Source organism: Ochotona curzoniae, unplaced genomic scaffold (assembly GCF_017591425.1).
Source record: "Ochotona curzoniae isolate NIBS_2020 unplaced genomic scaffold, NIBS_Ocur_1.0 scaffold_1037, whole genome shotgun sequence".
NCBI lineage: Eukaryota > Metazoa > Chordata > Mammalia > Lagomorpha > Ochotonidae > Ochotona > Ochotona curzoniae.
Genome location: NW_024467083.1, coordinates 10,311,145 through 10,332,724, shown reverse-complemented (window position 1 = coordinate 10,332,724; position 21,580 = coordinate 10,311,145). Strand labels below are relative to the sequence as shown.

The window sequence follows — 21,580 nt, the reverse complement described above, 5'->3', positions numbered from 1 at the left end:
ATTACATGATTGTACTAAACATTTAGAGAACTAGATTGGTTTCTGTTCCTTTTCATGGTTCCTAGTTTGTTAGAACAATGAAAATTGTTGACTGAGGCATTACAGTATAAGCATTATTTTTTGTAGTGACCAATCTTGAGCTCGTAGAAGTAGCTGACACTCATGGGATCTCCATTTTAATAATTGCTTTATAGTTGGCTATGATATTGGCCTGGGATGTGATGTACTGATTTTTTTTTTTTTAATTCTAAAGCACATTTGGAGAAGTTTATAAGTACCAAGAGACATTTTCATTTTCCTGTTACGTATTTTCCTACTGCATTGTATAAAACCTACTGCATTGTATAAAAAAAATGGTTCAGTTAAGTGAAATGAACTAATCTAGCTCAAATTTCAAAGGATTAAAAATTGACTCACAATTTAATGGCCTGTGCTTGGCCATTAGGTTTTGGAAGTAGTGGTTATGTCCATATCTACTGACTTCTACTGACTTCAGTTCTGTTTTATTTCTCTCTGTGTCATATTTTTGTTTTTGATAAGCTTTATTTTAATGACCCACAAAACATTTATGAGCTGAAAGGAAGATCTTTCTGTTTTCTTTAGAAATTTCAGAAAAACAAAAAACAGAAGTCCATTTCATTGACATTTAGATACACATAGAGTTTTTCTGTGTGCAGGTTTTTGTCCATAAACTTTTGTACACAGATTTTGCGTATGTTGAAAACTAAAAATACAGGTATCCATCACATATTGTAAAAATATTTGTTCGTGCACAATTTCCCATGCTAATTTCCCATGCTATGGCCAATAATTATGAAAGACTTAGGAAATGAAAAGTTGAGAAATACATGACAAAGAAGAAAACCATCTGGTTATTACAATAAAATCCTATCAACTTCTTAATAAGCCAGTTGTTTAGGGAAGTATTATTTTAGAATAATTTTTAAAAAGTCCTGATTGATTTTATTTCCCCAAATAATGAAAAACGTATTTCCTTACATAATCAGAGTATGCATGTACATTTCATTGAAAGCAGGTGGGATCCAGTCTCTGGTTCTAATTGCAGCTTCCCAGTAGTACAGACTCTAGCAGGCAGGAGGTGATGACGCAAGGACTTAGGTCCCTGCTGCCCAGATGCACGCGCTAGGTTCATTTTGGTCTCCTGGCTTCAGTTTGGCACAGCCTGCCTGATGAACATTTGAATAGTGACAGAGAAAATGGAAGATCTCTCTCTATCCATCTGTCTCTCTCCCCATTTCTGTGTGTGTGTGTGTTTGAGAGAGCGAGAGAGAAAGGGAGAGATCTGTCTCCAAAAATATAAAAAGAATTTTTTTTGCTTTCAAGTGAATTGGCACGTTATATACAAAAACAGAAAATAATTGTGTGTGTGTATACTTTTGTGCCTTTATGTAGCCAAAGCAAAAAAATTAACACTTTAAATTGAAAAATTGTAACTTTTGTTGCCTTTTGTGAATTGAGTTGCTTCGACTTTATTAAACTGGCTATGTGTGATTAAGCTACTAGCTGTTCTGTAACTTTAAATTAAATATATATATGTGTGTATACATATTAATTCATATTAATGTGAAAGCATTTTGTTTTACTTAAGACTTTCCATGATATTTAAATTAAATCTGTTCTCGTTGGTTTTCACTGCTAATTGGCACCTCCAACAGAGTTAATATCAGTCTGAATGGGCTTAGGAGGCATAATCAAAGGCAGACAACTGCTCTGCTGTGTTAGTGAGATAAAAAACATTTTCAAAAATAGGGGGAAAATGAAGATTGCTAACATTAGTAAAATGTGATAGACTAGATCCTCTCAAGGGACATGTGTCTCTATTTTAAAAATCAAATTACCCAAACTCCGTCTTGGAATACGGTTTCTTCTTTTATCTTATGCTTTTATAAACCTGCCAAGCACAAAAATGTAGCCAGTGGTAGACAGCTCAATATGTTAAATATTTTAACACTCCTACCACACCAGAAAGCCAAGGGAAGAACCAGCTAGAAGTGAAATGAAAGACAGCAAGTGCTTGCATATATAATATATTTTATAGTGTCTAAAATATTTTCATCTTGGTTTATTGTCAAATAAAAAAAATGAGAAGAGTTAAAATTCTCTGTTTTCTTTCTCAGGAATTTATACATTTGGACTGTTTGCTACCGATATATTTGTAAACGCTGGACAAGTTGTTACAGGAAATCTGGCTCCACATTTTCTTGCCCTGTGTAAGCCCAACTATACAGCTCTTGGATGTCAGCAGTATACACAGTTCATCAGCGGGGAAGAAGCCTGCACAGGCAATCCAGATCTCATCATGAGAGCAAGGAAAACCTTTCCATCCAAAGAGGCAGCTCTCAGTGTCTACGCAGCTATGTACCTGACGGTAGGTCAAGCTCATCAACACCTGCGTCAGGCGTAGACATTCTTTTTTTGCCACCAGAAAAGTTGCTTATTGTTAACAGGAATTTAATTCAATTTTAGTAACAGCTATTTGTGTTGTCAATAATATTATGCCAGTTGAGTCTCAGGGGATTATGTGTAGATTGTTGGTTATACTAAAAAAAAAAACATAGCTATTAGCATTCTATGAGAATATTTCTATCTTTATATTATACAGGACTTAATACAAACATATGTGGTCTGGAGCATTCCTAACGAACTTTAGTAGTGCAATTAATGGGACCACCCAGGCCTCTGCGCTGCCTCCTCAAGCTCTCACATTCCAAGAAGGAGCAAAGGGTCTTCTTTCTGGAAAGCTCTTTTGTCATTGTTAATTGTATCATCATAATAGAAAGTGTTTTCGTATTTTCTTGTAGAGCTACCTAAAATGTTCTTAGGCGTTATGTTTTTCCTTTGTTCTTCAATAGATGCCATCATTTTAATGGTAAGAACAAGGCCCCAAGGACAGCTGTCTTGGGACTTTGAGTTGTAAGTAAGTATTCACAGCTGTATTACCTATATGCAGTAGGTGGAAAGGAAGCCTTGGCAGGCATCTCTAGATTCCAGCATTCCTCTCATCGCCCTTTTCTCCATCTCCAAACACGTTCCTCACTGAATGGGCTCTTTGTAGTATCCTCCAAAACCTCAAATAAGTTTGTAAAATTTCAATGTCTTTGAAGGTTCTCCTTCCCAGTGTTGCCCATGTCTACTTCCTTCCGATTTCAGCTCATTCATGAGACTCATAAAGATCAAGTTTAATCATTTCCAGTGATTTGGAAAAACTAGGGATTATTTTAATCAAAGATGTGTCGGATAGTGAAATATTTCTAGCACAATTAGGTGGTGCTGTCACTAAAATTGAAGAAAACCCATAGTGATAGCCTGTGACATCTCCACTTGGAATTTAAAAATTACTAGATAGAATGTAGTTATGCAATTTTACTACCCTCTATTATTTGCAAATTCATAACATAATTCATGAATCATACCAAAATTATCAACTGAAAAACTAATCTACCATATAGTTATATTGAATTTTGAATCCTGCCTGGAGTTTCTTTGGCATGGCCAGACTAAATGATTTCATGGGGCTTCTGAGGTCTGCAGATCAGGTATTCCTCACTCCTAAAATAAAACCAATACCCCTGAAAATGAAAATATAATTTTAGAGGTCCAAGAGTATGTATTCTTGATATTTTAAAAGTTTTAAAGCCACTTTAATCCTATTGATCACTGTCTGGATTTTAAAAATTGCATCAAGAAAAACTTTATGGGATAAGGACTTAACCGTATCCTACCAAATTTCTCTGCATTATAACTGGTTACATTTTTCCCTTAATAGTTTCTCCTTGCCTTTTCACGGTGTTTCCCACTCTGTTCCTGTAATTTCCCTTGGTTGCTTTATCCCGTTTCTTTTTTCTTTTTCCTTCACCTGCAGTTACCTATGGACCTGTAGGAAATATGCTAATCTGTGCTTATTCTTTCCTATTTTCTGCATTGCTTGATCATGTAATTCTACTTCTGCTAGAATATGAAGCACTCAGCCTTAAAATGAAGATATAAAACTTGATGGAGCAGAATCACACAATGCTTTTTCTTTGTTACTGCAGCATCTAAATCTGATGTTTGCATTTATGTCTGGATATGAATTGCAAATGTATAGGCAAATACATATGCAAATAATTCAGTGGTGGGAGACAAAATTCACAATGCTCCCTGACACCAGGTACTGTTACATGACTATTTTGTCAACAAGGAATGATAGGTTCTGCTATGTGATCAATATTTGCAAATAAAATACTTGGCCTTTTTTATTCAGACATTTCTTGGGGAGAAGGTACTATCTTTTGATGTGTTAGAAGAATCTTAACATTTACATCTTGTCTGCTGGCCACTTATATGCATTTGTTTTAGCAGCTTTTGGATTATAAAACTAATTATTATAATCTGTTATAGTTATAGTGACTATAATTAGAACTAATATTTACTATGCATTTGTTATGAGTCTGGTACTTCTTCATTTTTACTAAATTATTTAATAGCTTACCAATTATTAATTATTGTCAATAAAAAGAATGCTAATTTATTAGATCCTCATCAGATTTCTTTTGTGCATTTCCATACTCACTGCTCAGATAAGGACACTCATAAAGTAACTTGCTCAGATCAATCAAACCACACATTTTCATGTTCTAGAGAGGAAAGCATTAAATCTTAGACCTATTGTGTGTATGTTCAACTGAATTCATTTCCACTGCATAATCTCATCAGCCAATAAAGTTTAGAGTCAAGGGTACACATGGTAGGGTCTTTGAGAGAGCAGTTTATTAAATAACATTCTAATACTTGAAAGTCTTCTATCTTTAAACAATGTTTCTGACTAAAATTTAGGATTCCTGCTTATAATTACATTCATGGGAGCCTCTGTCTTTTTAACAGAAGATCCTATTCTCTGCTAACAGCTTTCCTGTCTTTGCCACCCCTTTGTGTGTGATTATGCACGTGGGTGGGTGCTATGGCAACTCTGAATTTAACTCCTGTTCAAGGGTTGGCTTTACCGTCATTTTCTGCCATTAGATTTGAACTTACACACATCTGCATTTCTCACCAGCTTTACTAGCAACACCCTGGGAAATCTTTTTTAAGCTTTATTTCAGTTTTATTGGAAAGACAGATCTGTAGAGAGAAGGAGAGACAGAGACAAAGATCTTCTGTCTACTGGTTTGCTCCCCAGGTAGCCACAATGGCCAGAGCTGAACCGATCCAAAGCCAGGAGCCTCAAGCCTCTTAAGGGTCTCCAAGGCTTTGACCCATCCCCAGCTGCTTTCTCAGGCCACAAGCAGGAAGCTGGATGGAAGTGGAGCAGCTGGAACATGAACTGGCTTCCTTATGGGATCCAGGTGTTTACAAGGCAAGGATTTAGCCGCCAGGTTCTCGTGCCAGCCCCAAGGGGAAAAAATAACAGAAATTAGTTGCTTGCCAGAGGTTTGACGGATAGATAAATAGGAGAACACTATATATTCAATATCCTATGTGGAAATATCCTGGTGGCTGTTGCACTCCATGTATACTTTTTTTAGTGTTGGTTTTGCACATGCATACAAACTCATAAAATAACTGAAGAATATCTGCCAGATATTTCTCTATATGTCTTTGTCTAGTAAGAACTATGAATTCTCCTCTAGCATCTTACTTTAATTAAAGCTTTGCAGATAATTTGATGACAGCATTTTCTTTTGCTTTACTGAGAGCTTGCAGTGGGAAAAAAAAATTCCTATTTTTGCAGATGGTATTCATTTCCCAGGAAATAATTCTGGAGGTTATTTAACCCTCAATCATCAAATTTTTAACTCAGTGCTAAATTAGCAGCAGAAGTAATATTTAAATTTAGCTTTTTCACATTTTTTTCAGATAACATAAGTTTTTATATGGCATATGTAATGTTTTTTTTTTTCCAATAGAAATAAATGAACTTCAAAGTTAAGAATGAAAGATCATATTCGGTAGCTTTCCAGTTAACTTCCTGAATCATTAAAACAGATAAGCATAAAAAAATCTCTTCGGGGTACTTACAGCTCCTAATCTTAGATGTTTTATTTTAGTTAAAATAAAATAAGGAGTCAGCTACATTCTCTTTCCATTCTCCGTTTTTATATTACAAAACACCTCAAAAATCATAACAGCACAGTGTAATCCTCAGGGAATGGTGGGTTAGCTAGTGCTTTTCCAGCCAGTCAATTCTGGTCTGTCTCCTGGGTCACATTTGGTTGAGCAGTGAGTTGGGTTTTACCTGGCTTGCTTGGTCCTGGAAAGAGCCTGAGAGCAGCCTTCCGATTGGACAAAGGCCACACTGTAAGGTGTCTTGAGAACTTAACTGTTTTTGTGTTCTGCTTGAACAAATCGTAAGGGCAATTCAGGTTGTTGCTGAAGAGAAATAGATCCCACGTATGAATGAGAACGGCGTCAAAGTCAGATTGTAAAGCAGCAGCTTTCTTGAAATAGGAAGAATTTGTGAGTGTTAATTTCCTGCAGTCTCTTCTAATATAAACGGCAAGCTCTAATACTCTCTCCTCTGTTTTCCTCCACCTTCTCCTCCTGGGTGGATAGGCATTGGCTTTATTCTACTCTGACTTCCCACACAACCTTCTTTTATACCTACATGGCTTACATGCAGATCGCTGCTCACCAGCTGCTGAACCAGGCTCTGCCGATGTCCGTGTAACAGCTTCCCCTTAAGGACCTTTTATCAATTGTACATGTGGGTTTTCCCAGCTCTCACTCTAAGGTACCGGAATTTGGGGAGCACAATACCAAAGTTGATTTCATGAGACTGGTTAGGGTTTAGTTTTGGAGAGAGGAGCTGGCGTGAGTGGAAGGACAACCTGAGGGTTGTGTCAAGTGTTCGTGTTTGCCTTTCCTGACCAAGGAATTCTCACTGTCAGCAAGCTGAAGCCAACTCCTTTGTACATTTCCTGCTTATAAGTAGTTTAGTAATGAGTTGTGTAAGGTCCCTGTGCTCTGGATTTCAGTTTTTAAGTGTCTACTAGGTAACACAGCTATCACAACTGTGCATTAAGGACATACTGATCATGTATCGCTAATGTGACTGTTAGTGTCACGACCACTCTTATTGGTCAGGGTTGACATGTATCCTGTCTGTGTTCAGTGAAACGTTGTTAGCGGGTATGAGGGATTGTGTGGAACACATTGGGGAAGTACCCATCATGTTCTAATATTTTCATTACCATAAATCCCTCTTATTGTTTGCCCTATTCTGCCGCCTTCTGAGCTACTTTTGAACTCCGTATTTTGAATTTTTTTCTATCTACCAATCATTTCTTCATTCCACAATAAACATAAATATTAAATAGCCATAATAATAATGTGTTTGAAATGAAATACATAGCAATTATTTAAAATGACTAGGATAGTAATAAATAGTTCAGTACATGATTAGAAGCACATAGGTATTCTGCATCTAGTTTTACTTGATTTCTCCCAGTGACATGTAAATTTGAATGTGCTGTGGCAAACAGGTGGATTTGTAATGATATCTGCTTCTTTAGCAAATCACAAAAATTCCCACTATAATGCATCAAGACCTCTAAGCAGTACCAGATTGCCAATTTTGCTTAATACCTATAGCACAACGCGATGAACTTTTGACATTTTAGCTAGATGCTATAGGTTTATCATGATGCTATTCTGTTAGGTGTTTTGAAATGTTGACAAATTTGTGATAAAATTTTGTTAGTATGTCTGGAATTTTTTTAGGTATTACCAAATTCGAGCATATCATAATTATTTGAAAAAAGGATTTACTATGGTAGGCCATTATGGTATAGCAGGGCTACATTATGACTTTTTGTAGATTTTAGGTACTTAGGAGTTAGCAGCCTCCTCTACTATAAATCTTTTACTTATAGTTTATAACTACATTGCTAAAAATTACAGGCTACACATTAAACATTTGATCTACAAAGTTTGCTTTTTCTTCTGTTTTTAAGAGCTTTTGAGCTATTTTCATGGGTTCTTACAAGTGTCATGTTCCTGGGTGCTGAGCTTCCTGCACCCACTGGGTATGCCTACCCTGACAAGCAGGGAGTTCTGCAGGGAATGTGACTGTCCATGTGTCTGGTGATGACCGTGACTGTCATTTACCATTACTGGCCAACAACAGGGGGGGAGTGTTTCAGATGTACTTTCTGGGAATGGATCCTGAAGCAGGATATGACTTGACCAATAGCAGGCTTGTTAGATCATGGAGACAGCAGGGATCAAAGCAAGAAGCAAGAAACATGGAGGAAATCAAAACAATAAGCAGAGAAATGAGCTACTTAGTGATTGGCGTGTGTAAGGAAATGAACTCTAGGCTCTCTGACATTAAGTTGATAAACAACACAGACCTGCAAACTACATTACAGAAGCAATGCATTCACAAGATTGCATCCAGGTCTGTAAATGTATATTAAACATCAAGAATGCATCACATATCTGCATACTGACACAAATTCCTTCTGAAGTTGAAAATTGGTCTGGTAGAAGGCAAAATGAAAATCACAATGGGCAGAAAGTAAAAGTGAGGAGATTGTCACAGACTCTGGCACAAAGTGGTCATGGCTTGATTCAGCCAATTTCCCTAAGATTCTGAGTCCTAGGGTTGATGAGCAAAGGTCAGAAGAAATGGGATGGAACAAGCAAGGACTCCGCAAGCTGCCTGATCTCTGCAGAGTGAGTGTGGTTTGGAGCTGCGAAGAATTCCCCATCACCCTGTGTGAAGCACAGGACAGGAAATTCAGTTTTCAGGGTTGTGCCTCCAGGCTTATGCTGCGTCACCAACTGGCTTCAAAATGTGGTGAAATGGAGTCAAACGAATGGCCCTGCTGTAGTATTTATTTCTGCTGTATTTCAATCTTCTGTGTCCTGTTAAACTTAGTGAAATGTGACTCATTGAGAAACTAAATGACATGTCCAGTTATTCAGGTGGTAGGTATTAGAGCCAGGAGAGTTTCCTAGTTCATTGTGACTCCAGGATCAGTTTTTGTCATTCATATCACACTGCCATTCCCTCTAAAGAAATGCCAGCTTATTTTAAGTTATCTTTAAAAACAAAACATTGGGCCTGGCATGATAGCCTAGCAACTAAAATCCTCACTTTGAACGTGCTGGGATCCCATAAGGGCTCTGATTCGGCAGCCCTGCTTTGCATCCAGCTCCCTGCTTGTGGTCTGGGAAAGCAGTCGAGGATGGCACAAAGCCTTGAGACCTTGCACCAGCGTGGGAGACCTGGAAGAAGCTTCTGGCTTCAGATTGGCACAGCCCCAGCCATTGTGGTTGTTCAAGGAGTGAACCATCGGGTGGAAGATCATCCTCTCTGTCTTTCCTTCTCTCTGTATATCTGCCTTTCTAATAAAAATAAATAAATCATTAAATAAACAACTAAACAAAAACCCGAAAGATTAGGAACTTAGTGTTTTGCAACTCAGAATAGAGATATGTAATACTCAGCAAATTCCTGGTAACCCAGTAACTTATGCATTACAAATAATATAGATAGTCTTAATTATTGGATTTTAACTGCACTTTGATTTTTAAGTAAATGCATATTTTATGACTCTTGACTTGCAATGTCTGTGGTATACCCCACACACAAACTATTAAAGAGCATTAATTATTTTTTAAAATGATAGCTTCTAAATTTTCTTTAATGTCTTTACTATATGTAATAATTGAGTAGATAATAGCATAACTTATACTGGCAGTATTTATAGTAGAGCAAAACACCATGGTAGGTCATTCCACCTTCACAGGTTCCAATGGAGGCAGTTTATGATTGAGAGCATTAAAAGTAAGGGCATTTGATAGCTGGAGGCCATACATTCCATCATTGCTAGGCCCAGTACATGCATAGCTTACATTTGAAAAGATATATGATTCTCTGCTGCAAGTGGCATGCCTTGCTCCTGAACTTCTGTGTCTAAACTCCGATTATTCTACCAGTGCTTTTGTAACCTGCAACTCCGTGTTTTCCTACCACTGACTCTTGTAAGCATCCTACCGTCTGCTGGGTCCTGGATTAAGTTCTAGCAAATTACCATTTTATGATGGTATATAAAAAACACTAGTCAAGGAAAGAGATGAGCAACTGAAGGTCTCATGTGTAGATGGTCTTATTGTTGTGACCCCACATGGTAGAAAGATGAACTAACTCTGCAGGTATCGTTTAAGGTATCTATTAGGGTATCTTTTTAGGCATCTTTTATAAGGGAAACTTTCACAACCCACGAGAGACTTTCTGTCGTGATAATCACCTCCCAGAAACCCAGCTCTTAATATCATCCCTTGAGGGTTAGGCTGTTGTTGGCAAGGAACATGCTTCTCCAAGAACCTGATGTGATCTAGCGGATAAATGCTTTCATGGTGGGGACATAAGATACAGTCATTGTCTTTGGGAAGGCATGTCTAGCATTTATCTAAAACACCAAGGCTGTGGAAACTTTACTCATACCCTCAGTCCTGGATTAGTGAGGGATTCTATCTCCCTGAATCTGGAATGCAGGTGCTTTCTAAGGGCCTGCAGAGTGCTTGCCGCTTATTTATCTTACACTATCAGTGTGATGTCTTTGCTACCAGCCATCCTTATGCTTTCAGGTTAGGTCATGGCCAGAGAATGGAAAAGGTAATATAACACTGACGTAGACATGTGGTAATGAGTTTTCTGTTTGAGGTGCATGTGAACATTTTTTCATCTCTTTTCCTGAGCAGTGTAGAAGGAATTGCACTAAATAAATCAATGACCACTCTCTCTTGGTTTGAGATTCAATCTCCACTTTTTCTCCAGGATGCTGTTATTCCAGAAGCTCTAAATTAAATTCCTCTGACAAGGGGTTACTCAGTCAAGTGCTGAGTGGTTTTCTGTTTTAGACCCTCGCAGACTGAGAAAATGGTCCCTGGACTTGTTCATAGGGTTAGTGGATGTTCTATGAGCACAGACATTTGATTGACTAACTTATTACCATGTCCTGATATGTCCCTACTATAAAAAGAGACCATCAGTTCGCTAATTCAGACCTCCATTATCAATGCCCCCTCTGATATCAAGTCTAATAACCTTCATGATATCTGGTTAGATACTCTTACTTCCAATGTAAAGGCACTTTAGTGGCTGGTTAGAAGTCCTTTTGGGGAATGTCATGTTTGTTGATACCAGAGCCACTTTACTTCTGTGGCTGTCAGACTGCTTTATTCAGTTCTGAGTCCCTCTATTGAGTGAATACACAGCAAGAGACTGCTACCAGTATGTATTGTCTTCTGTCATCCCTTCTGTGTCAACTAAAGTTACATTTTAATTCTCTCTCTCCTGATACATAGATATAGATATAGATACACACACATATATACATAGATATATACATATATAGACTTATCACTATAATTTCAGTCTTTAGACTCATACTAAGTTGAGGAAATAGTTCAAGCCAAGGAGATTTCCAGCAGCTCTTCTGTTGTGTCACAAAGAATTTACCTTCTTGTGAACATATTCTGCTGTGAGTTATTTGTTTCTTAAAGAAAATCTCACAAAAGAAAGAGAAGATTTCAAATAACACATAGAAAACCCTGCATAATCATACATCAGGGTAGAGCATAAGGATAATTATTATTATCGATTGCTTACTGTGCATAATTTCTATGCAGCATATTTTCTGCTTTCTTTACCTTACCAAATACAGTTATGAATCAACTTACTATATATAGGGACTTAGGTACAAAATAGGGAAATACATTTTCCTTAAACAAGCTGAAATCTCCACTATGAAAAAGTAAAACTAACAATCACACAGAAACTTTCCATTACTTTGTAATCCCACTCCACTCCTAAGGTGACTTCTAGAAACACTACTTTATACCTCCCCACTTTTTGAGGCAGTTAAAGGTAGGTATTTCGCCCTCTGCTCTCTTCCAACAGTGCCCATCTCTCTCTGTCTCTCTCTCTCTCTCTCTCTCTCACACACACACACACACACACACACACACACACACTATACTGATCCTCCTTAGATTCCTCCCCTGTTAATTGTACTAAGAACCTCCTCAGTTTTGTCTCACTAGCCCTCTCAATTTCATTGATTCTCTGAATCATTCATTTTTGCATTTTCTTAAGACTGAAAGCATTTCTCATATTTCTTCATCACTCATTGTTTAAATGCTTTTTAACCATAATATCCTAAAATTGTTACCAGTGTGGACCAAGTTCTTGTTCTAGCTCTTCTAGCTCTGCTATCCCTCTCGTGGATGACCTTAAACATCCCCATTTCAAATCTTTTTAGAGGAAACTCTTTGAAGGAAATTCCTTTTTAGAGGAGTGCATTTTCTGACCTTGACCTCCCCTGAATATCATTCTTTACTCTGGCTTGAATAGTTCAATGTGCTGCATTTCCAGCTCCTGAAGCCTACCCAACATTCCAAACTAACCTTTGCTTTAGTTTCTTCTGATTTGATTGCTGGCATTCCTACCCTCCCTGTTACCCAGGCCTGGAATCTCTGAGTCATCCTCAGCCCCGCCCTCTCCTACACCCCCATATCCAGATGTCTGACTAATTCTGTTGGTTCCACATTTAATATGTCTCTCAGACTCTCTTCTTCCCCCTACATACTTGTATTGGTTAAATTCAGTTTCTTTATATTTCTTGTCTTGCCTATTGTGAAAACTTGTCAAATAGGTTTTCTAACAGTTAGCTACCCCTTGTCCATCCTACAGTCTGTCCCTAGTGCAATACTCCTGAAACATGAAACAAGTTCCTTTTTGCTCAAAAAGCTTTGAAAAGCATGCTCTCTCTATTGCTTCAAGTCTCCACACGGTTGCAGGATCCAAAAGCTTTGGGCCATCCTCAACTGCTTTCCCAGGCCACAAGCATGGAGCTGGATGGGAAGCTGGGGCTGCCAGGATTAGAACCGGCACCCGTATGGGATCCTGGCATGTTCAAGGCGAGGACTTTAGCTGCTAGGCCACTGTGCCGGGGCCTAAGCCATGCAGTTTCTAATATCCTGCTGTGGTAGCCATGAAGTGGACTTCTCTTTCTGCATAGTTTCTTCTTTCAGAGGCTTTGTTTTGTATTTTTGGTATTTTTTCTGCCTTCACTACTTCCAGTCTTTCCAGCTTCAGTCTAATAGTGATTAAATTTCTATTCGCTTTCTTATATATAGGCCAGAGTTTTCTACTGCAGTTAATTGGAAATGAGTCAGACCAACTTAGAGAAAATGAGGTGAAAAGAAAAGCTGAAAAGTGAGATTCAGGGAGTTAGAAGGAAATGTTAGAATCCCAGCAGCTTGAACCACAGCCAGAACAAGACAGAGAAGTGATGGTGAGGATACAGAACTGGCATTGCAGGGCCGTGGACCACAGATGCTTCACATCACCTGCTTTTCTTCCAGTGCACATCTTCCAGTGGCTGCCTCTAGTAGTAACGTTGAATGTTTGAGGGAGCCTCTAATATACAGAAAATGAAATTAAGGGGATGCATGGTAACTAATCAGGCCAATCCTCTGCCAGCAGCACTGATATCTCATGGGGAGCTGGTTCATGTCCCAGCTGTTCCTTTTCTGATACAGCTCTTTGCTTATATCCTAGGAGAGTAGCAGAGAACAGCCTGAGACCTTGGGCCTCTGCACTGATGTGGGGCATTGGGGGAAGAAGCCTCTGGCTCCCAGCTTCAGATCAGCTCAGTTCTGGCCAATGAGGTCATTTGGGAAGTAACCAGAAGATGAAGTTTCTCTTTGTTTATGTTTCTTTCTATGTAAAATCTGTCTTTCAAATAAAAATAAATGCTTTTTTAAATAATGAAAATTTAAAATGAGTTTATTTTTTGTTCAAAAAAAGCCTTTAATTCCATGTCAACCTTTTCCATAACATGTGAATTTTCTTTAAAGTTTGACTTTTTAAATTTGAAAGCCATACTTACAGGGAGAGGGGAGACAAAGAAACAAAAGAGAGAGAGAGAAACAGAAAGCTTTTATTCATTGGTCCACCCCTTAGATAGCCACAATGGCCAAGGCTAAGGCAGTATAAAACCAGGAACCAGGGGACTCCAGTGGGTCCCCTATATGGATAGCTGAGGCCCACATATCTGGACCATCTTCCATTGCTTTTTCCAGGCCATTATCAGGAAGCTGGGTGAAATGTGGAAGTAGCAACCATATGGAATGCTAGCACCATCAGTGAAGTCTTTATCCATTCTACCACAATGCCAGTCACCACATTGTTTAAAATTTTAGACACAAATAAAACCTTGTAACAATCACATATTTGAAATAACTCCACTTATTATTATGCTATGATATTTTTTAAAGATTTATTTTATTTTTATTGGGAAGGCAGATATACAGAGAGGAGAGATAGAGAGGAAGATCTTCTGTCTGATGATTCACTCTCCAAGTGAGCGCAACGGCCGATCCTATGCCAATCCGAAGCCAGGAGCCTCTTCCGGGTCTCCCACATGGGTGCAGGGTCCCAAAGCTTTGGGCCATCCTTGTCCTCGACTGCTTTCCTGAGCCACAGGCAGGGAGCTGGATGGGAAGCGGGGCTGCTGGGATTAGAACTGGCGCCCATATGGGATCCCGGGTGTGCAAGGCAAGGACCTTAACCACTTGCGCCACTGCACCAGGCCCTATTCTATGATATTTTAAACAGTATAAAATGTTTTCTTTAAATACACACCCCCCCAAGTGTACATAGTTGGTGTACTGGCTACATTGCCACTTGGAACACCTGTATTTCACATTAGAATGTCTGGAGTTCAAGTCACGCTCTGCTTTGGGTTTTAGTTTCTTGATACTGTTAGCCTTGGAAGGAAGTGAGGGCTCAAGGAGTTGGATCTCTGCAGCGCATGTGAGGGACTCAGTCTGAGTTCTGCCTTTCAGCGTCAGCCTTGCCCAGCTGCTTTGAGAAGTAAGCAAGTGGGGTTGAAATCCTCTCTGCCTGTCTTTGTTTTCTCTCTCTTCCTTTCAAGTAAAAATAAGAAAAAAATCAATTCAGCAGAACTTCCAATAGAATAAGATATTTTTAGAGATTATTTAATAGAAACATAGTAGTTAAAGCTTCTGTGCATTGTTGACATTCAGCCATAACTAAAATGATTATTTTAACTTTAGCAAGTTGCCTTTTCTGCATAACAAAGCAAATCACACTTGGCATACAGCAATCATTTTACAATATCCACAGATTCTATAGTTGAACACTTGAAAAAAAACCTGACCGTGAGTCTTTCATTATGTTCCATGCTGTTTCTGGCCTCAATGGGGAGACTTATAGCTGATTTAAGAATGATTTAAAAGCTGAGGTGTGGAATTGCCTGAACCAGTGATTGCTCCTTTGTCTCTCCGTATATGGGCTAGGAGGAAGTGAAGACCAAAGCTGAGTGTTAGTGGCCATTGCAAGAGGCTTGGCTTCCTCACAGTACGGCAGTCCCAGCAGCACAACATGAGCTTCTGGTGACTTAAGCAGAAATTCATGTGCTTTTATGAGACATGAGTTTCACACCTGCAATTTTTTGATCATGAGCAAATTTCAGCTGAGGGAAATTTGACTCTCTTGAGTGACGAGAGTGTGGTAAAGAAGCAAGACACAGGGACAGCTATAGTTGTTCTTGGAACATGTAATTAACCACAATCAACAGAAATGTTGGAAGAAATGAGTATGCCCTCACTGATACTGTTAAAATTGATAGACTATGGTAATAACAGAAAGCAAATAGAAATTAGTAGATTTTTCTATTGCGTCCTTCTATTGCCTACACTTGGAGCAGGCTGCACCCTTAGTATCCCACATGTTCCAATCACTGAAGGCCTTGATGATATAGCCTTTAACAAGGGCAAAGCTTAACAGAATTGTTTATCTATATCATAGATTATAAATTTGTTGAAGATAAAGGCCATTTCTTTATAGTTTCTATAAAGTCTAATAAGAAGGAAAGATAATCCAGTCTAAGAAGAGGTAATTGATTCTAACAGCTCTGGCTATTTATTAAATGCCCATTATTAGGAACAAAACTCTTTAAATAGATGATAGCTCTTTTCCCTAATAAATCTCCAGACTCAGATACACTGATGCAGAAAAATATACTGAGGATTCAGGGGTTGTGCCTACACAAAGCACTAGATCACTGTTCTAAATATAAATCTTATCCCCAAATAGATCAAGCATTTACATTTCCTCTAATGGTCTAATAAGAGACGTAGCAGGAATTTTCCTTGGCCTTTGATATGAAACATCATATGTCCTTCTCTTAAGCCCTATGGCATTCCAAAGCTAAATGAAAAGAACAATTTTTAAAGATTTATTTTTTATGGCAAAATCAATTATACAGAGAGGAGAAAAGATGGAGAGGAAGATCTTCTATCTGTTGATTCACTCCCAAGTGGCCGCAATGACTGGAGCTGTGTTGATTGGAAGCCAGGAGCTTCTTCCAGGTCTCCCACATGGATGCAAGGTCCCAAGGTTTTGGGTCCTCGACTGCTTTCCCAGGGCACAAGCAGGGAAGTGGGACTGTCAGGATTAGAACCAGTCCCCATATGGGATCCTGGCGCATTCAAGGCGAGGACTTTAGCCGCTAGACCACTGTGCCGGGCCCATAAATGAGAAAATTTCTACACGCTAGGATTGTGAACATCTTTAGGCTTAACAGGTCCTGCTGAATATGCAGCACCAAGTGCGGGTTCCTCTCAAATCTCAGTAGACATAGAAACAAATGAGCTGGATTTGGAGATACTAGTGGTAGAGTTCCTGTTGTAGCTGGATCTGAGATTGTTAAAGGCCACATCTGCCGCATCTGATGCAGTTGAGTTTTGAACCTTTTAAAAGCCAACTTCATACTGCTCCCTAAACATTCTAAAAATCTCTTATTTTTCTTAAAAATGTAATCTGTATTTGTGTGAACAGCTGAACAGTGTGCAACTTTCTTCCATGATGTGTGCCAATACTGTAGTAAATGCTTTACATACATTATCTCATTTAATCTTCACATTCATATGCCACTGTTTATAATCCCCAAATTTAAAATAAGGATAGACTCAGAGAAACGTATCCACCTGCCTGGCGTCACAAAGCTGGTCCATGCCAGAGTCAGCATTGGAATCCAGAATATCTCCAAACAATGTTCCCGAAACATTCCGCTGCTCCCCTGCAGTCCACAGGCAGAAGTGCACATCCTGAAATGGCTTACACTGCAGACGTCTCTCTGTCTTGACCTGGCCCCTCTGTTCTAGCTTGCTAATGTCTGCTTTCCTCCTTGGGAGAGCAAGTTGGATTCACAACCCAGCTCGTGCTACTCATAGGCTCATCACATCCTGCAGTGCTGTTGGCCCATTACATAATGCAATGTGCCATAGATTATAGTGTGCAGAAAAAATATAAGGAACATTAAAAGAAATCATCATGCTTAATCAGACATATTTCTTAATGATCTCTGTATTCTTATGGCTATCCAATTTAGTTTATAATAACATCCACAAATTGAACTGGAATGCAATTTGGGGAGTGTTAAGTTCATTCTTGTGATGGGTTTTCCTTGTTCCATCAGATTTTCTTATTTTGTATTTTTTAATGTCATGAAATTGTGGAACAGTGAAGAGGAACATTGATACAAAATGTTATTTTATAATCTTAAAAGTTCACCTAGCTTTCACAAACTTGGTTTAAGTACTCATCATTGTGAGACTGCATTGCTAATGAAAGTTTTCTGAGCACTTTACCTTTTCTGGAATCATTTATTCTTTTTGTTAAAATTAAATTATTTTTATTGGAAATGCAGATTTATAGAGAAAAGGAGAGGCAAAGAAAAAGGTCTTCCATCTGCTGCTTGGCTCTCCAAATGACCTCATGGCTGTAGCTGAGCTGATATGAAGCTAGGATCCAGGAGATTCTTCCACATTTTCCACATGAATTCAGAGTTCCAAGACATTGAACCATCCTCTACTGTTTTTCCAAGACCCAAAGAGATAGCTGGATGGGAAGTAGAGTAGCCATGACATGAACCAGCACCCAAGGTGAGGATTGAACCACTGAGCCACCATGCCAGAACCCAATCCAGTTATTCTTTTGAAATTGTTTGCTTATGAGGCAACAAGAAAGATCAGAGAGACACAGAGAGAGAGAGCAGCGCAAAGAGTTCCCATCTACTGGGTCACTTCCAGCATGCCCACAGGTATTGGGATTAAGCTGGGCCAGAGTCACAAGCCAAGAATTCAACTTCCTTCAGAGAGACTATAGAAATTCCTCTGTCCCCCTGGCATGATAACTCAATTGGTTATTCCTCATTTTTCCAAGCTCCAGGATCCCATATCGGTCCTAGTTTGTGTCCTGGCTGCCCTACTTCTTATCTAGGTCCCTGCATGTGGCCTGGAAAGCAGTGGAGGATGGTTCAAAGCCTTGGGTTTCTGCGCCTATGTAGCAGACCTGGAAGAAGCTCCTGGTTCCCGGCTTCTAGCTTTGGATAAGCTGAGCTCTGGCCTGTGCAGCTATTTGGGAAGTGAACCAGCAGAGGGAAGATTTTTCTCTTTCTCTCTTCTTCTCTCTGTAAATCTGCCTTTCTAATAGAAGTAAATAATTTCTTGAAAGCAATTACTCTGAAGGAAAAAAAAAGAAATTGCTCTGTGAATTTCTTAAGAAGTCATGGATATGATTTAAGAACATCTGGGTTTTCTCTAAACTTTCTTCCACCTTTAAAAAACTTTAATTCTTGGTCCCACCATGGAGTGCATGTGTCAAAGCTGAGCGAGCTCAGTGGCTTACATATAGCAGTGGACAATATGAAGGATATGGCAGAACATTAGAGCCTGCAGAGGACAGCTCGTTCTGTAACTGAGGACAGAGGACAAAACAAATTGATCAACTACCCAGCCAAGTGTTGGCAGTGAAGATCTGGGCAGGTGGAGACACTAAAGTGGATTATGTCAGCCAATGGATTCTGAGAAGATTTCATCGTGCTTGGATTGGCGAGGTTGGCAGCAACTCAGAATAGTTCAATTATCGAAACCAATTGAACAGTGCCCTAGGAGCATGCCTCGCATTGGGGACTCTCTCGCATGGTTGTCTATCCTCTTCCCCCAGATACAGGAAGGAAAAAAGAGAATGTGGAAACAATGGTTTTACCTACTTTCCTGTAGCCCTTGACCCTTTGAGCTGTAATCAACTATGTAAAGTAAAAAAATATAAATATATGGAAAGAAACTTTAGTTCTTGTGAACCATGAAGGGCTTCCCAAATACAATTACTAAGGTATGCCAAATAACTAATGGGTATATTGTGACAGTGACCCAAATATGGCCATGGTTTTTGTTTCTTTGGAAGTGGATTGTTTGCTTGGTTTTTTTATTAGACACATCACATCACACATTGACTTCTGTCAATCAGGTACCCACATATATTCACTGGATTTTTTTATTAGTCAATTCAGTGCTAGCTGTGCATGCTTTATTTGATGATTCTTAGATGATTCCTTGCTGTGTGGGCCCCTTGTGTAAGTGGGAATGGAGACTCTAAGCATCTTTATCATGAACAGTTAATGCGCAGTAAGTGCTTTAGCAGATGGCCTCAGGGTGGTGGGTGGCCAGAAGGTTTCTGGGAAGCAGGAGAATATCTTAGGTGATAGGACCCACACAAGGGTCGAAGGTGACTGAGGAACACCCTGGTTTCTTGAGGATTTCATAGTACATTATGCCAAAGTTTGTGGCTTCAAACAACAGAAGTTGATTTGCTTTCATGGCTAGGGGCCAGAAAGCAGAATGCAGGTGTTTGACAAAGGCACCCTCTCTGAGAGCTATAAGGGAAGCTTGCTTGCTTCTTCCGGCTTTCCTGGCTCAAGGTGTTTTTCGGTAAATGTCCCACCCTAAACAGTGAATTATCTCATTGTGAGATCTTTAATTTAATCACATCTGCAAAGGCCCGTTTTCTGCATGAGGAAACATTTAAAAATTGCAGGGATTCAGACATAGACATGACTGTTGAGGATACACTAACTCAGTGAAAGGAGTCAAACATATGAGGTGATAGAAGGCATGGTTGAGCAAAAATCCTGATTAGTAGTGATAGCATGAGACTGAAGAAATATTGAAACACGTCAGGAAGAGCCTTGTGCATCCTCTTTTAAATCTTGTCCTTTCCTTTGAGTGCAGTGGGGATTTTGTTAATGGCTTGCCCTATTCTGTGCTTCCCTGGCTCTTGCTTTGCTCTATAGAGAAGTCCATTAAGCAGGTGAATGTTGGTGCATGTGTAATTCAGTGACAAGATGTGTGTATAGCCAGAACACTGAAAATTTATTGATAACTTGCCTGACTTCAAAATGGAAAAATTTCACTTCATTGCTAGGAGTATGAGTCTTCTTACATTTGAAGCAGGGATGTTAGTGTAGTGTTAACTTAGACCCGCAGGGGGCATATTGGTGGGCTGTATCCTTCATTCTAGCAAGCATTTGTCTTGGACTCTTGGCCTTGATCCTTCTCATTGTGTCCTCCATTCAAGGCTGACCCATTTGCCTTACAACACTGTGCTTTCATTGTTGGCTTTTCTAAATTTGCATAATTTGGCTCATTTACACACCTGATAAATAAAATTACAGCTCTTTCATTAGGATTTTATAAACACTCCTTCGCTTTAGGTAAAATTCTCTTCCCTTACTTTTTTCTTCACTGCCCTTATTGTTACTTTGTGATCTTTCTGTTTCTCTGTTTTCCCTTAGGCTAAGAGCTCTTGGAAGTCATCAGTGACAGATTTCCCAATCTCTGTGTCAGTAGGCCAAGCACATTGTCCAGACCCCTATCTAATTGAAACCTAGTGAATTGAAGAATTAAGGATGATAGAATGAGTTCTACCTACCTCTGTCTTCTTTTTTTTTTTCTCATAAAGCCCCAAACATTTTTAAGCTTTTTACCGATCACTATTAACGACATGTACTGTTTCTCAAGGTTGCTCTAGAAAAGCTTTTCTTTTGGTGAGAATCATACCCTTTGTCTCTCATTATCTTATGCTGCGTTTTCCCCAGAGAATGACAAACTTGACATCCACTCCTGCACGCACATTCCTGTCTCTGCTCCTTCAGCTGTGTTCTGTTGCCATTCTTGCTCCAGATCACAGGAAAGGCAAAAAGTTGGAAGATCATTGCTGTAAAATAACTTTTCCCACCTCTTATATCTCTGCTAACATTGGTACCCTGAGTATAGGCAAACTTCTAAACCTTTTAATTCCCATTTATGTATTTCCTTATTCTGCTGACACAGTGAGAGCTGAGCATCCTTGAAAAAATGTTCTTTCTCTTCTTTGGTCCATGCTGCACTGTCCATCATCCATGTCTTCTAGCAGCTCAAGCATCTCAGGGGACTCAGGAGAAGCAACATATCTCTGAACATAGCTTCCGGTGGGAAGAGAATGTTCTCAATGTGATTCTCAAACTTTAATCAGATAAGTTTCCTCACTGTCCTCAGCCCACACTTTCTACTGTGCCCTTTGAGGTTCACTCTCTTTATTATGTGCACCAAATGCATTCCAAACCCTGGATGCCCCTTCCCAAGTCAAGCAGGACTTCTGGTGTTTGAATGATTAATGTGTCTTTAGCACTTTCTCAGGTTTTAAAGCTAGAAAGCTTCC

The 21,580-nt window shown here is 39.1% G+C and overlaps 1 protein-coding gene across 1 annotated transcript in view; it reads left to right on the top strand.

Annotated features, from left to right (window-relative positions):
- PLPPR5 (phospholipid phosphatase related 5) overlaps nucleotides 1-21,580 on the top strand; it is a 109,220-nt gene that overhangs the window by 42,509 nt on the left and 45,131 nt on the right. The window contains exon 3 of the mRNA XM_040998753.1: nucleotides 2,139-2,389. Within this exon, the coding sequence (XP_040854687.1) occupies nucleotides 2,139-2,389 (251 nt within the window). The remainder of the gene's footprint in view (nucleotides 1-2,138; nucleotides 2,390-21,580) is intronic.